At 36.8% G+C, this 15,031-nt stretch overlaps 1 protein-coding gene across 13 annotated transcripts in view; it reads left to right on the top strand.

Annotated features, from left to right (window-relative positions):
* Positions 1-724: 724 nt before the first annotated feature.
* LOC5567620 (glycogen-binding subunit 76A) overlaps positions 725-15,031 on the top strand; it is a 51,560-nt gene continuing 37,253 nt past the window's right edge. For 2 of the 13 annotated variants that reach the window (XM_021840805.1, XM_021840798.1), the window contains exons 1-2: positions 725-924; positions 6,532-6,736. In XM_021840805.1, coding sequence (XP_021696497.1) covers positions 882-924; positions 6,532-6,736 — 248 coding nt within the window. In that variant the 5' untranslated portion in view covers positions 725-881. Of the gene's footprint in view, positions 925-4,238; positions 6,737-15,031 lie in introns of those variants that run through there. The other 11 variants (XM_021840804.1, XM_021840803.1, XM_021840801.1 and 8 more) reach the window with 11 other exon arrangements.

The raw sequence follows: 15,031 nt of genomic DNA, 5'->3' as shown, positions 1-15,031 counted from the left end.
AGCTTTCAGAAAGATTATAACAACTTTCGCATTCAGTGAGTTCACAACTGAAGAATTGTTTATAGGATTTTCAGGGAGAAACTTCGAAGGATTTTTTTTGAGAAATTGAGAAAGAAAAAAAAACTGGGAGAGTTACACGAAAAGCTATCTGGTGAAGGAACTCCAGCAAAAAACCCTGAAGAAAATTCATAAGAACGTCCTTGAACAAATTTCTGGAGCAGCTCATAAATAAGAACCATTGATTGATTGCAATGACGAAATTCTTTTAAAGAAAGTCCGAATTCTTGCGTAAAACGTAATATGTTGAGTTAAAACTAACTTTCACAACAAAAAAAACAGTTATGGCCAAAGTGGTTCTTAATTGGCAATAAGTGAAATTTAGAGAATATTTCGAAAAATTAATTCAGTTTATAGGGGACTGAAAGAAGTTTAATTATCTTGAAGAACTTGCTTTTTTTGTTAAAACAAATTTTGTTTTGATCTCTTGTATCACATGATAAATTGTCAAATCAAAATGATTCAAACGTCTACAAAATTTATTTAGTACAATCAAATTGCAAAAGCATGATAGGATCCACCTTCAGAAGTGGATCAAAAACCTTCGATGAATGACACCCAAAAGACTGCCACTGCATCGCAATATCAAGACTTATTATCGCTCCGGTACCACCAGCTTATAACTTATAAGTGCATCGCACTGCACATCCTCTCCCTCAGTCTCGATTGGTGTGTCTTCCCGAAAGTGCAGTGGCCGCATCACCTATGTAGCTCTGCTTCTCAATCCCAAGAGCATTCCGTTGAAGCCAAAAGTTTGTACCATACATACATATTTGTACGTCCGCCGAGAATAAGACGGTGTTCCCTACGCTCTGCAAGCCACAATGTTTTGGTTCACCACATTCAAAGAACACAAATCGGCGAAAGGTGAGTTGGAGAATTACGCGGACTTACGATGGGCTGGGCGGGGATGACGATTGCGAGCGTGAGCAGATTGGGGATCGCCCGCTCCGAGAGCAAGTGCTTTGATGAACCAAATTGAAGGGAGATTTCTTGACGCCACGTTCTCTTTGGCCCAACAGCTTCGAAAGCATTCATGAAGTAGATTACAGTGTTACTTTTGATAGTGCGAGAGGGAATAAGAGCTGTTATGTATTGTCATTGTTTTAATCAATTTCGAATATCTAAAGAAGTACCAAATAAGACCTACTCACGGTGTGTCTGAATCCGTTATTAACAAAAAATGACCATAAGCTTTGCACCCATCATTCGAAAAATATAGTATCCTACCATGCTTTCCGTGAATTTCAAGAAGTTTCATCGAGGGAAACGAAATATTGATTTAAATCTAGAGCCATTTACAAGCAATACTTCTCAAAAAAAAAAAAATCAGTACTGTGCATCATCTCTCATTCATATTCTAGTCAAATAACCAATAGATTCACATTCAAAAGATCTAAATATCTTTCCTGTGAATTTGAAGACATTTTGTTGATGAGATGGTTTAGGACTGGGGGGTGACCAATTTCGCATAAAGACGTTTCGCATAAGGACGTTGGCATAATTGACGTTTCGCATAAAGCAGTTTCATACAAGAACAGGTAGCGTTTTAAAGAAGGCATATCATTTTGATTATGCCAAATGTCCATTATGCCAAACGTCCGTATCCGAACCGTCCTTATGCGAAATATCCAACCCCCTTAGGACTTATATATGTCTTGTATCAATGAACTCTATTGACAAAAAAACATTAATTGGCTTTATTCGACATTCAATAGGCATATAATTTTTAGGCGAAGTAGGCCGTCATTGGAATTTGTACTGGTTATCGATGATTGTTGCTAATTCATGTCAGGATTGCGAAATCATGAAAATCAAATATGATAATAAATCTTTGAGCTGTTTAGTGGAATACCTATAAGTAGATGAAGAATCGAATTTAATACTATACCATTTAATTCCACTAGAGTTTGTATCCTTTGACAGATACGCGTATTTCGACCTTAACTGTACATTTATGAGCTAATAAAAATTGAGATTTTTGCGAAAATTGCGTTTAGTTCATGCGAAAATTTGTCAACTTTTTGGAGCATGATTCTTATCATTATGGATGACACTATCGGAGATTGATGTTTCACATGAGTTGTTACTAAAAATGGCTTCGCCGAAAACGATTCCGTTGTTGAATCTTTCATAAATTTATTAAATTAAGCATCATTTTTTTTTGTTGGGATCTGAACCACTGCGACCATTAATTGATCTATTGTGGTATTGTGGTAAGCATCATTTACGAACTACTATTACGAATTCAGAATTTCTTCAGGAAAATGCATATCTTTAGGCGTATTCCGTGGTTCAAAGAATTTTGTATGTTTGAAATTACTCAAAAAGTAAATGACTTGTAAGAATTTGGTCTTCTTTTTCGGCTTCAGGGGTCATGATTTAAGTAAGGAAGGGCATTTTCAACATTACCTAACGTTGTTTACATGGGTGATCAATGTTACCCCATATCAACTAAATCAAAAAGTCACTTGAAATACTTATTCAAACATACTTAAATCTTTTGAAAACCAAAATGTGTATACAGTCAAGAGCGGTGGGTACCAGTACTACCCAACTAACAATTTTAGCGCTATAAGCCAAGATTATTTGCTTTGTGCTGTATAACAGTAGAACTGAAGCAGGGAACGCAGCAAAAAATTAAAGCTGTCAAAAATAGAACGATTAGCGTTAATACAGCTGTTAGGGGTTATGCACAAATTATGTAACGCTCCGAGGGGGGGGGGGGTCAAGCCAAGCGTGACAAGCCTTACAAAAATTTCGAAGGACTCATACAAAAAACGTGACAAAGGGGGGGGGGGGGCAAAAAAGTTGAAAATTAGCGTGACATAATTTGTGCACCATCCCTTACGCAAACGTTTTGCAGCTACAAATCTTAGCTTAATAAATTTCGTTAGTTATCACTTTTGATGCTTTCACTAAGCTGTAACTCAACACCGTAAAAGATAACCAACATAATGATGTGGATTAAAACTCGCCATCATCCATCAAACCACCCCCCTCCCCCCCTTAAACCTTATGTAATTCATACAACAGAGCGGTGAAATTAGCGGTTAGGTGGCGAAAGTTGATAATCCTGCTTACGCTGTTTGTAAATCCGGAAATTCAACGTTCTAAAAGTGAAAAATCGAGTTGGTTCGGAGCGGAACGTATACAAATTCGTCTGCGAACAACGTAGGATTGATAAAGTAAGTTTGCTTACTTTTCTGACTTGAGACTCTTTGAATAAGTTTTCGACATATACAATTTTGTTCATTGAATGAATTTCATAGATTTTGCGTCGGAGCATTATTAGGTCTTTTGGTGATATTTGTTGTTTTAATGTGAAACATTGCCAAAAGTTTATTTTTATAGTGGAAATCGTATATTTCTAAGCTTAAAAATCTCTTGATTTTTTAGTTTATTTTTATAGTGGAAATCGTATATTTCTAAGCTTAAAAATCTCTTGATTTTTTAGATCATAAAGTATTGTCTCAACTGCCGCCCAACGTACATGCGAAAAATAGCGAAATTGAACAGCTGACAAGCAGGCTTTGTCCCAATATGAACAGAATGCAAATACTCAGAAATATCATTTTGAGTTGAAACATTTGGCGACCATCTTAGCATTTGACGCCATATTGGTTTTAAGCAGTTTAATGAACTTTTCACCATCTTAGCACTCATCATGTCGAATTATGAAGCCTCCATTGAAAAATAATCAGCGTCCTTCATTCTTACCTTTGTCGTACTGGCATTACGTCTACATTGAGACAAAGACTCCTTCTCAGATGTTCAATTTCGCAATTATTCACATGTATGTCGAGCGGCAGTTAAAATCATACTAAATGGCTTTTAGTAATGCTTTATAGTATATCTACAAATATCATCACAAGACTTACCAATGCCTGAACGCGCAATCTATAAACGTCATTTAATGAGCAAGAATTCATACGATTCAAAATATTGATTGTTCATTTCAATCGACGGTTTCAGACCAAAAAAATTAAAGAATGAATGCCATTCCTGAACTCGAAGATATTCCGGTGAATTATTCTGGGACCAAATAAGCAGTATTTAAGAAAATTCCTGTTTAAGCAGGCTCTGTTTTAGTAAGGACATAACGGAAAAAAAGAAGAATACTTCTTCACTTGACTAGAAGAAAAAAAAAACAACTATTGCTATTGGCCCTAAATTTTCAAATCACCGTTACAAGACTGGTAGCTACTGAGATTCTTAAAAATAGGAACTTTAAGGACATCATGCTTGAAAACCGAGACCAAATAGATAAAAATAATGCAAACAGGCACCAAGAAATAAGAGAGCATTCAGGTTCAGAGAATATAGTCAGACAATTTTCTATGAATTGTAATTCTCCTAACATTACGACAAGTATGCATTTTTCAAGTTTTTTTTAGGAATTTCATAAAAAAAAATCAGATATTAAAGTTTCCATCAGATATTACTCCGAAGATTTCATCACAGGTTTTTAATTTGTTAATCAATGCAGGATAACTCCAGAAACTGTTGTTCAACATGTTGTTCAAGAGGCTTCACCATGAATTTCTTTAGTTTCTTCAAAGATTTTTCACGAAGTTTTCAAGAATATCATAAGTCCTCCAGGAGTTCATCCAGTGATTCTTCCTTTGATATCGCTTGTACTTCCAATCAGGGCATCTTCAAACATTCAAGCAGTAACTTCTACGGTGATGAATAATCCACTGATTTCTGATGATTTCCTCCGAAATTTTCATATAGAATTTCTCTGAGGGAATCCTGAGGCTTTGAAAAAAATCTGATGAACTCCAGCAAGAATCTCTGGAAGATCTCCTGGAATCTTGAAGAAGTCTTGGGGGATTTCAAAGATAAAATGCTAAGATAATAATTGATTTTTTTTAGTCGAATCCCTGAATTATATCTTGCAGGGTTTTCTAAAGAAATTCTTTAAAAAAATATTGGACGGCATAGAAAAAGTCCGTGAAATTTGTGAAGAACCTGTGTTCTTTTATAACGGTTTCAGACACACCGTGCTACTCGTTGTAGTTAGGTTAATTGTTCGGGAACAGTTATTTCCTTTGCAGCCTCTATATTCGCCCTGAATCTGCCCAGCAAAGCACAATTTTGTGATTTACTGTATTCCCCAAGGGGTGGTATGCTGATCGGCAGTTCGGATCGCGGTGGGTGGTAATCGGCGGCGGGTGAATTCTGGGGTGACAGAGAGAGAGAGCATAAGAGCATATGAAAGTCTCGAAGAGAGAAAAACGCATGCGCTCCACACCGGCTAGAGAGCGAGTTTCCTCGTACTAAGTTGGGACATGGACCACCAACTGCCACCACGACGACGGTGGACGGACTATTTACCGATGTTCACGAGAGAAAGAGATTCGTTTAGTAAACCGCCAGACGATTGATTCAACGACCTTGCTACGTCCTTCTCTTGACACTTGGACACTGGCGTTGGTACTGAAGAGAAAAATTTCTTCGCTGAACGACGTCTGAATCGGAAGCGCGTCCGTATTCTGGAGGATCTGCTAGATCTGTGATTCAGTTGGTACGGATTCCGGAGCCAGAATCGTCCCGGGAACAGGTCGGCGGACAGATTTTCGTAAGTGGTGTCGCGCTTGATAACGCAGATCTAGCGGTACTTCGCTAGTAGAGCTAGGGATTGAAGAGTGTTGTAATTGGTAGCGATAAAGGTACTACACCTACATGTGCGGGGACAAGTGTTTATCGTTTCGCGTGAAGTTCTGTAGTCGACCTAATTACGACTGATTCTGGTTACGGATATTACGAATGTGTGTGAGCTAACTTGGAAGGATTCGAAAAATCCTTACGAATAAGTGCCGGAATTTTCCATTGATATCACCCTCAAAAGTGTGATAGGCAGTGTAAGAATCCTCAATTTTTCTCTCAATCTCACACAGATTCGCCGCGTAAGATTTAATAACAATCTAGTAACGAAGTGAGAGTATTATAGACGAGATCCGAAAAGGAGTGTAAGGATGCTCCATACTCAAAAAGTGAACAAACGCAAAAACTGAAAAAGCATGTGAATATTGAAACGACGAAATTAAAAAAATTGAAACCCAAAATCGAAATCTCCATTTAACGAAATTCAAACCAAACGAGCAAAAAGTGAGATATTTTATTAAAAATAGAATCAATCAGCCCCGAGCAAGAATTGGAAATTGAATCAACCGAATTCGACAACAGTGGAACCTCAAGTGGAGGCAGTAAATTCAAAATTGTGCTTTGCTATCTGGGACGCTGAGAACGCAAGTGATTTTGTGGCCGCTTCTAGGAGGAGCTCACCTAGCGGGCAGATTATCACCCATAGTCGCAGTTTAATCTAACTCAAACTTTCGTTATTTGCCATTGTTGATATCTCGACGGAATGTGTTGTTGTTCGACGCCATCTGTTCCATTGTGACGACGATGATCCAAACGACTGCATCGCTGGTGACATGACCCCGTAATACCATGAATTAAAAAAAGTGCAATGTTCTAATCTCGAAGAGGACCCAATCGACGACGTTGATCCAGATTTCGAACCTGCTCGCCGGAAGTCCGCAGACCTAGAGCGACCTCTGCTGCTTCAGCCTTCATCGTTGAGTGCCGCTGGCCATCTGTTTGGTACCTGGGTGCACAGCACTGTCGTCACATTGACTGCAATTCTTATCGGATTATTTATTGAGCTACGGTAAGTGTTATAATTTGAGATTTAAAATGCTCTGTGATTCGAAATTGTGTATAAAAACTGTTGTATTACATACATATCCATAGACTTTTCGTTGTTTGAAACCATTACAATATCACTCATTTGTTACTGTAATCACCAACAGGTACACAGAGTACGAACGTCAGATAAGCGCCGTAGATTATGACGATTTTGTCTTCCACACCTCATTGTTACATCTAACGAAAGTAAAATTTACGATATTTAATCGTCAAATAAACAAACCGTTCGTTATCAGCCACCAAGAGTGCATCGAGCGATGCATTGCCCTGTCTGATACGAAACATTTTATTGCAGTTAACACGCGCCACGTAGATAGAACGTGAGATACTCCGGATTGGAATTTCGGAAACTCGATCAATTATTGTTATCTTAAGCATGTTTCCTAAATTTGATTTTTTTTTTGTTCAGTGTAATTTACCTAACATGTATTACATTTACAGTATAGGTATAATTGCATTATTATTAATCTCTTATTTTGACTAGCGCGTTACAAGTTGCCCTATTGCTGGAAAGATATTGTTTCAATAATTCAAAAACATTAAAAGAGGTCGCAAGATATCTAAAGATTCGTTTGAAAGGCTTTCATGCTTTTAGCCTTGCAATAATCTCTATTCCCCATGAGCACGGACATGAGACCTCTGGGATTTTCAGGGCTGTTCACCGGAGGACATCATGATCGAAACAATTAAGAAAGCATTAGAGAGGGCAAACATCAGACTTTGCTACATCGCAGAGATTTAAGAAACTTAGAAAATTGTTCAGTATTGTCACCAAAGAGTAAACATAAAAAATTGGTTTCCTTTGGAGAATTTCCCAAAATCTCCGGATTCCTTTATACAACTAGAGCATCTGCTTCAATTTTAGAACTAAGGGAGAATGCCTTTTCTACAGAACTTAAATGCTATCAAAAAGCTGTAGCAAAGAATTCTTTGAAGATTTAGAGGATTGTAAGACTGGTTTTGAGCCTTTTCCGAGCGAATAAGGACCGTTTTGATTCATTTTACGAACAGTTGCGAATTCCGGACACTCTACTCTGTATAGGAAACATTTCACATGAAATGTTTCAATTTCTTCCGTTAACAAGTTTTCACTTGGATTGTTTCGATAAGCATTTTCCATAGACAACTAAGCAAATTTACAATGTTCAACAGGCTTAGACGTCTCTTTAGTGGTTTGATGATTTCAATTGATAATTTGACTTTTCTATTTCGAATCACATTGTTCGGAATATGAGGCAAAAGTAAAGGCGTCCGGAATAGGAATCATGAAGTGTCCACACATTTCTAATTATTTGAAATTATTCAAAATTCACGCATCAAAATCAAAATTTTCACCCACCATTCGAAAGTAGAGTGTTTTGAAGACTCGATATCGCGAAGGAATCATACAGAATGATTTATTTTATATGATTTCTGATGAGTTATTCTTCACTGAGTATCTCATCAAAGTAGTTTATGAACCACTTTTAGAGCTTTGAAAACTGCGTAATGGTGGGTAAAGGTCGTTTAGTGAAGGAACTTATTATCTCTTTTCGTTTGGAAGTTATTGTTGTTTTTCTTGCAATTGTGAGTTGTGTTTGATCCTTCGACCTTGACGCTTGCTCCTGCGGGGGTGGGCAATGAGGGCAGGATCAAACATGTCGCGCGTTGGTCGAGTGGAAGTGAAAAAAACGCGATCCGTTAGTTGTGTTTGATCTATTGATCGCGTTGCTTGGTCCTGCGTGGGCGAGTGATGAACACTTGTTCGGCGTACAATGCGATAATCGAATTATTTCTTCGCGATTCCGATTAGGCATGATTATATCATGGATCGCATCACCAACCATTGGTGACTCCCAGATCTTTACCTTATCCCACTAACCCAATTTACTTTCCATGACAACTGTGGAGATGCAAAGGTATACTCGATCTCTAGTAACAACGATTGTCTAACTAATATTCCTTTCCTTCCCCGATGACCGTTAGGACGTGGCCGGCGCCGTTATTGACTATTAAAATTTGAGCTCTCGATTTGTGCACATTGGTAAGCTGATCCCAAACCCCATTCATTAATTCCCTGTGCAACTTCGATTGTTCTGCTCAATCACGGAGTAGCAACTACGAATTGTACGTTCATCTATGCTCATGCTCATACTCAAAAACAAGCCTACTTTGATTGTGAACATCTCTGATTGGGGCAAACATAAAAAATATCTTCTGACGGCATTCTATAGGCAAAATGAAATTGTATATCATATTAAAAAATTACAGATATGTTATTTTTGTAACACTAATAAAATTTCTTTGAATATAGATAATTTTTATCACAAAAACTTCAATAACTTTTGAAATAAAAGATATAAACAACCTTTTTGCATGACAATTGGCGTTTTCTTATGTTCTGAAAGTCATTTATAGACTACTTTGACGAGAATTCAATACTAAAAATACTGAACTTAGAAAACTTATTTTTCTTGTACCACCCTACAATAATGAAACTGCTTTAAATCGGTCACATTTTGAGCTACAAAAAACTCTTTTAGGCAAAGTTGATAAAAATATGACATTCTACAGCTTCGTTGAAGAGTATGTACCATTATTTTTGCAAATAAAAAAGTTGATCATATTATTTATGTGATATTGTGGACCACCCTAATTTTATAAAACACTAAATAAAAGAATACATTTTGAGAAACAATTTTGTAGAAGAGTTTTTGTCTCCAATTTCATTTTCATGCTCTAAATGCAAAATATTTTTTTTTTTATTTTTTTTTTTATTTATTATTTTTTTTTTTTTAAAGACACCTACACGTTAATGCTTCCAGTGGGCATTTTGCCCTTTGAAGGAAGCACCACACTAGACAACGGACTAGCATGCAACGCCCAGTGGCACAGTCGGAAAGCATTCCTCACGAAAAGTTTTCCGCCCGAGGCGGGAATCGAACCCACACTCCATAACACGATGTGGTTGAATGCCTGGTGACACTAACCACACGGCTACGAAGCCCACAAAATTTAAAAATGCATACACTATACAATCTTCACAATAGTCAAATAAAGCAGTCTATAAACGAACTATCTGTGATAAAAATAAAAAGTTTTTAAAGACATTTTTTAGAGTTACAAAAATAACACATATGTAGTTTTTTATATGATATACAATTTTATTTTGTCTATTGAATGCCGTCAGAAAATATGTTTTTATGTTTGCCCCATCAGAGATAAAGGTATCATATCACGTTCCGATTTTGTCACGCTCCGACTTTGTCACGTTCCGATTTCGTTAACAAATTATTCCGTTTTTTATCAACACACAATTTTTTTTTTTTCAAAATGTTTAGAATATGAACTAAATACTTATGTTGAAGCAATTTAAATGCTTTCCAATAGCCTCAGAGTTGAATTTTCGATATTATGTTGATGTTGAGCACCTACGATACATGGTTGGTGTCAATTGGGTCCTAAAATGTTTAATGAATTCTTGTTTTTATTTAATAATACGAAAGAGCATGTTCTTGCAACTACTTTAGCATTTTTTCTAGCTCAAATAACGGCTATAACATTTTTAAACTTCAATTTTAAAAATGATTCCAAATATGAACCTTGACACTTGTGATCATGTTTGACATTCACAGTTTCGACAAAAATGCCACAGGGCATATAGTTTTAACACTGGAGTTGTTCCTATCTGACATTTCAGCAGGGACACGGAAAACAAAATATACCCAAAATTTGAGTTTAAGCCAAAGGGTGGGACAAAATCTAAAAAATCATAAAAAAATGTTTTTTGGACTTAAACAAATGAAAATCTTTTAAAAATTGAGTAAACATGTTTTTTGCCCTAAACTTGAGCGTTTGATACTAAAATTGGGACAGGGCTTTAGGACCCAATTTATATACGATTTAATAAGGTTTGACTCCTTCCTATTCACTTATCAATTGGAGTCAGTGCTGGGAATGGTAATAGTAGTAGGCTTGAATTTCGCGAATATCACGTGGCTTTCCCAGTACAGTAGTTCACAATCGTAAATCTCATCAAGTAGCCTATGTTGGATACACGAATTTTCTAAATCGTTAGTGTCATTGAAGGCTCCAAATGCGGGAAATGCAGCGGGAAATAGAACATTTTTCTACAGTAATTTTGGGTTGCCCTTAGCAACGGGTGTTTTGCAATTTTCAAGGCTCTTTGCCTACAGCAGCGATAGGCGTGAGTTTCACTGGCTTCGCTGACTACGATTGGGTTTGTTTGCCTACTGTAGAATGAATTTCAGATTTTTTCCCAACCCTAATTGGAGTTATCAAGTTTAGCATGCTCTTTTGGACAAGATTGACCCATCCTTCAACAATCTGGCCACGTCCTAGCAAACAACTGGAATTTGTAATTAGTTGAATACGTACTTAAGAGAGTTACAGAGACCTCTGCTATTTTATATAACATGGTATCAAAGAATTTTATATTTAAATTTGATAGACATATACACGAAATTATTTCGTCGACCTCAGCAAAACGTTTCGCCGAGAACCCAACAGCTGAGTTTTCGGTAATTTTTATTACCGAATTCCTGTACTTATTTTACCGAGATTTCGGCAAACCTAAGTTATCCCGAGATCTCGGCCAACGTTTTTATCGTTAGATTCTGCAAATAATTACCGAGATATCAGCTGTTGAGTCCTCGGCGAATCCGTTTACCGTCGATTTCCGAACTTAAGTGTGTAAGTGTGTAGGAGCTGTCCATTAATTATGTAAGACAATTTTGGCAGTTTTAGACCCCCTTCCCCTGTGGTATGATTTTTTGTATGAAAATAAAAAATATGTGTATGGCACTTAAGATTACTCAAACCCCCTCTAGTTTCTTACGTGATTAATGGACGATCCCATATATGTTCAGTTTTTTCATAAGGGATGCATTTGGGAATGAATTCAAGAATTTTTGGGCAACGGCAAGAAACATGATCGCGTTTATTTTATTTTTGATAATGCTGTCGACCCCGTCATATTTTGGACATTATCTTCTGTCTCTCAAACTCGATAACATTGCACAAATTACACAGCGTAACAAAATGACATTTTTGCGTGTCTCAAGGATCAAATTATGTGACTCTAGTGGTTTTGGTGTTGCTGAATCTGATGCCATTCTCAGAAATGATCCAGCACGTCACAGTTTTTAGCTACAGGTCGCTAAAATTTGTAGCTAACCTTTGTTACGCCCGCTCAGTCCCAAGCAGGGACGAAAATACTCAATCTACTCTCGCCTATATTGACGCTTGGAACTATAACTTGCTTCGGTTGTGGTCTACCAGAAAGTGGCCGAGTCAAGTCCACCAAGCTCACTCGGAACCAGCGAATAGCCTTTTTTCGTGGTTGACAACTGGCTTAGCCAGATTGCATCGGCTAGCAAGCACATCAAGTGCTTCGCGAAGCACGATATGAAAATCGCTGATATAGAACAATTTGTCTGAACTGCCATTTATTTTAGCTCCTAATTGCACCGGGTTCCTTAAGCACCGACATCACAGGCAATTTGATAATTGAAGTGGCTCCCTTAACAGTCTATACACGTAGGAAGGTAAGTGATCAACTTCAGCCAGAATTTCGATATTTGCAATTTTAATCATAACAATTAACATTAAAATGAGGATTTCAGATATTTCTGATCTCTCAAAATTGTATGACAGTAGACCACATATTACATACTTTTAATCGCTCTGGTTCATACTCAAAACCATTACAAGACTTAAGAAGCCCCACTAATCTGTGATCTGTGCGACTATGCGCGCCGCACCCTAAGTAGTATTCTACCAAACCATCTTTTTCTAGACCGCATCAAACGACTTGAAGGTCAAGATCACGCGTTTTCTTTTCTCCTTATGCATTTACAGTGCGTGTATGCGTATGTTGAGTGCATGATGTGGTTCTTATTGGAGAAAAAATAAGAGGAATTGGTAGCCGTACTGTTATGCTGAGATCACAACACTATTTCTATGCTGCCAATCACTTTTAAGGCTTTTCTAATATCGAAGTCTACCGTATAGACCCCTTAAAATCCTGAGTACAATAGGCTTCTTGTTATGGATCCGCCAACCAAGCAATAATGAGAATTCCGCTTCAAATTAATTGCTGGATTGTTGCTACATAAGATGGATCAATATTGTTAAATTGAAAAGCGAGGATGCTTGAAATTAATGGAAAACCAGTGTATTGTTTTGTTCATTTAATTAATACCTATAATTTCAAGAAAAAAAGACCTCTTTTTGTTCAATTGATAAATATCCGGTTTAATAACTTATGACATTATATTGATTAAATTGCACATCATTACCGACCTAAATTTTGCATAAAGTTCATACAAGTATATGAATAGACATGATTATTTTCGAAGTGTAGATGCATATAATTATAATTGTCCCATTTTAAAGATGACGTCAAAACCAGTTGCAACTGCACCAGTCCACCAATACGCACCTTCTATGAAGCCCAAATATAGAATAGAAGAAAGATCATAGATAATAGAATGCTTGAACGCATCTTATTGGAAAGCTTACTACACTTCGAAGGTGGTTTCCTGCCATACTTGCCAGTTAGTTTGACACGCAGTCAGGTCGTGCTCATAAATTCCAGAACGGTTGAGTTGCGTAGAGAGCAACCACTGGCGGCGCATTCATTCATCGATAGTTGATTGAAAGTCGTGGAATTTACCAGTGATTAGTTAGGATACGGGTGAATCGTGTTTTGAAAAGTGTTTTTGAATCTTTAAGCTGTTGAGTTTTGAAAAAATAACATAGTTTCCCAGTGAGAAAGAGAATGCAGCAATCATCAGAAGAATTGTGTTGCAAGGATTGCAGTTTCATGTCTATAAGGTATGTTCAACAATTTTCCCCTTGCTAGATGTTTCAGAAAAAATATGCAGCTGCATAGCTGGCAAGTTAGTTATAACTGCTTCAAAGTGTTTTCTGAGTTATCATGAATAATTTAACTAATCAAATCCAAATATGCCAATCTATCAAATGGAGTGTAAGGCAAATTGAATAGGATTGATCGATACAATTTATTAATCATGTTGCCATTCAAATGTTACAATACTGCCTAACAATGCTTGCAGAAGTCTCAAAACCATAGTTGCACAATTGTTCACCAAAAAGTTTCACTTCAGCGAAAACTGGTCAATATACATGATAGAAAACTACATTAACAATCTTGCCCAATAAGATTGAACGTTTCCGGCAGTGTGTGAAATTAAGACAATGATTCTCAAACTATGAGAGTCGGTCCACGTATGAATGACTCGATGTGGTGAGTCGTGAGTTGATTTTTCGTTGATCGCTAATTTTCGTCTTGTTTTTAAGAATCAATGTTTTATTCAGTTTCAATTTTAAATCAAATGTTACTTCCACTGGATTGAGCAATCCACAGCTTAAAATTCTACTATTTTTCATACTAGGCTTGTAAGATAATTTTGGCGGTTTTTCGAACACCCCATCCCCCGATGGTGAGATTTTTTTTAATAAAAATTAAAAATAATTTGTGTGGCGGGTAACAATGCTCAAAACCCCATAAGCTCTTACGTAATTAATGGATGACCCCTAAGAGATATGAGACCTGATTCAAGTTCTACTATAATTGGGCTCTGTAGAATAAGTTTCGAACTCTTTTACCTGATTAAGAGAAAAAAAATGCACGTTTTCAATTTACTTAACCTAACTTAACCTAAATATATAACGCATTGATCGTGGCAATAGAAGATTGTAACGATTTTTGCCTGAAATTATTAATTATTTTATTTGACATTTGTTCCAATGTTTCAACATTGAATATTCTATGTAACTCATTGGTACTATACCAGGGGGGAAGCTTCAGAATCATTTTCAAAATTCTATTTTGAATTCTCTGCAGAGCTTTCTTTCTGGTATTACAACAGCTAATCCATATTGGTACAGCATACAACATGGCTGGCCTGAAAATTTCTGAGGTAACTCAGGTAAGTCAGATGTGAAAATATTGTATAATATTGGTCCCAAAATGCTGCCTTGAGGAACCCCAGCTGTTACATGAAGACCTGGAGTTTTGATAATTAACCTGAAGTGTACGATTTGACAGATAACAATGTATGTTGGAAAATTATTATTTTTTTTTATTTTACAATCAAGCCTTCATGCCAAACACTGTCGAATGCTTTTTCTATGTCTAGAAGAGCAAGACCAGTAGAATAGCCTTCAGATTTGTTGGAACGGATCAAACTTGTTACACGTAAAAGTTGATGAGTGGTCGAATGTCCATGGC

This window comes from Aedes aegypti, chromosome 2 (genome assembly GCF_002204515.2).
Source record: "Aedes aegypti strain LVP_AGWG chromosome 2, AaegL5.0 Primary Assembly, whole genome shotgun sequence".
NCBI lineage: Eukaryota > Metazoa > Arthropoda > Insecta > Diptera > Culicidae > Aedes > Aedes aegypti.
This window is presented reverse-complemented; position numbering and strand designations above follow the sequence as displayed.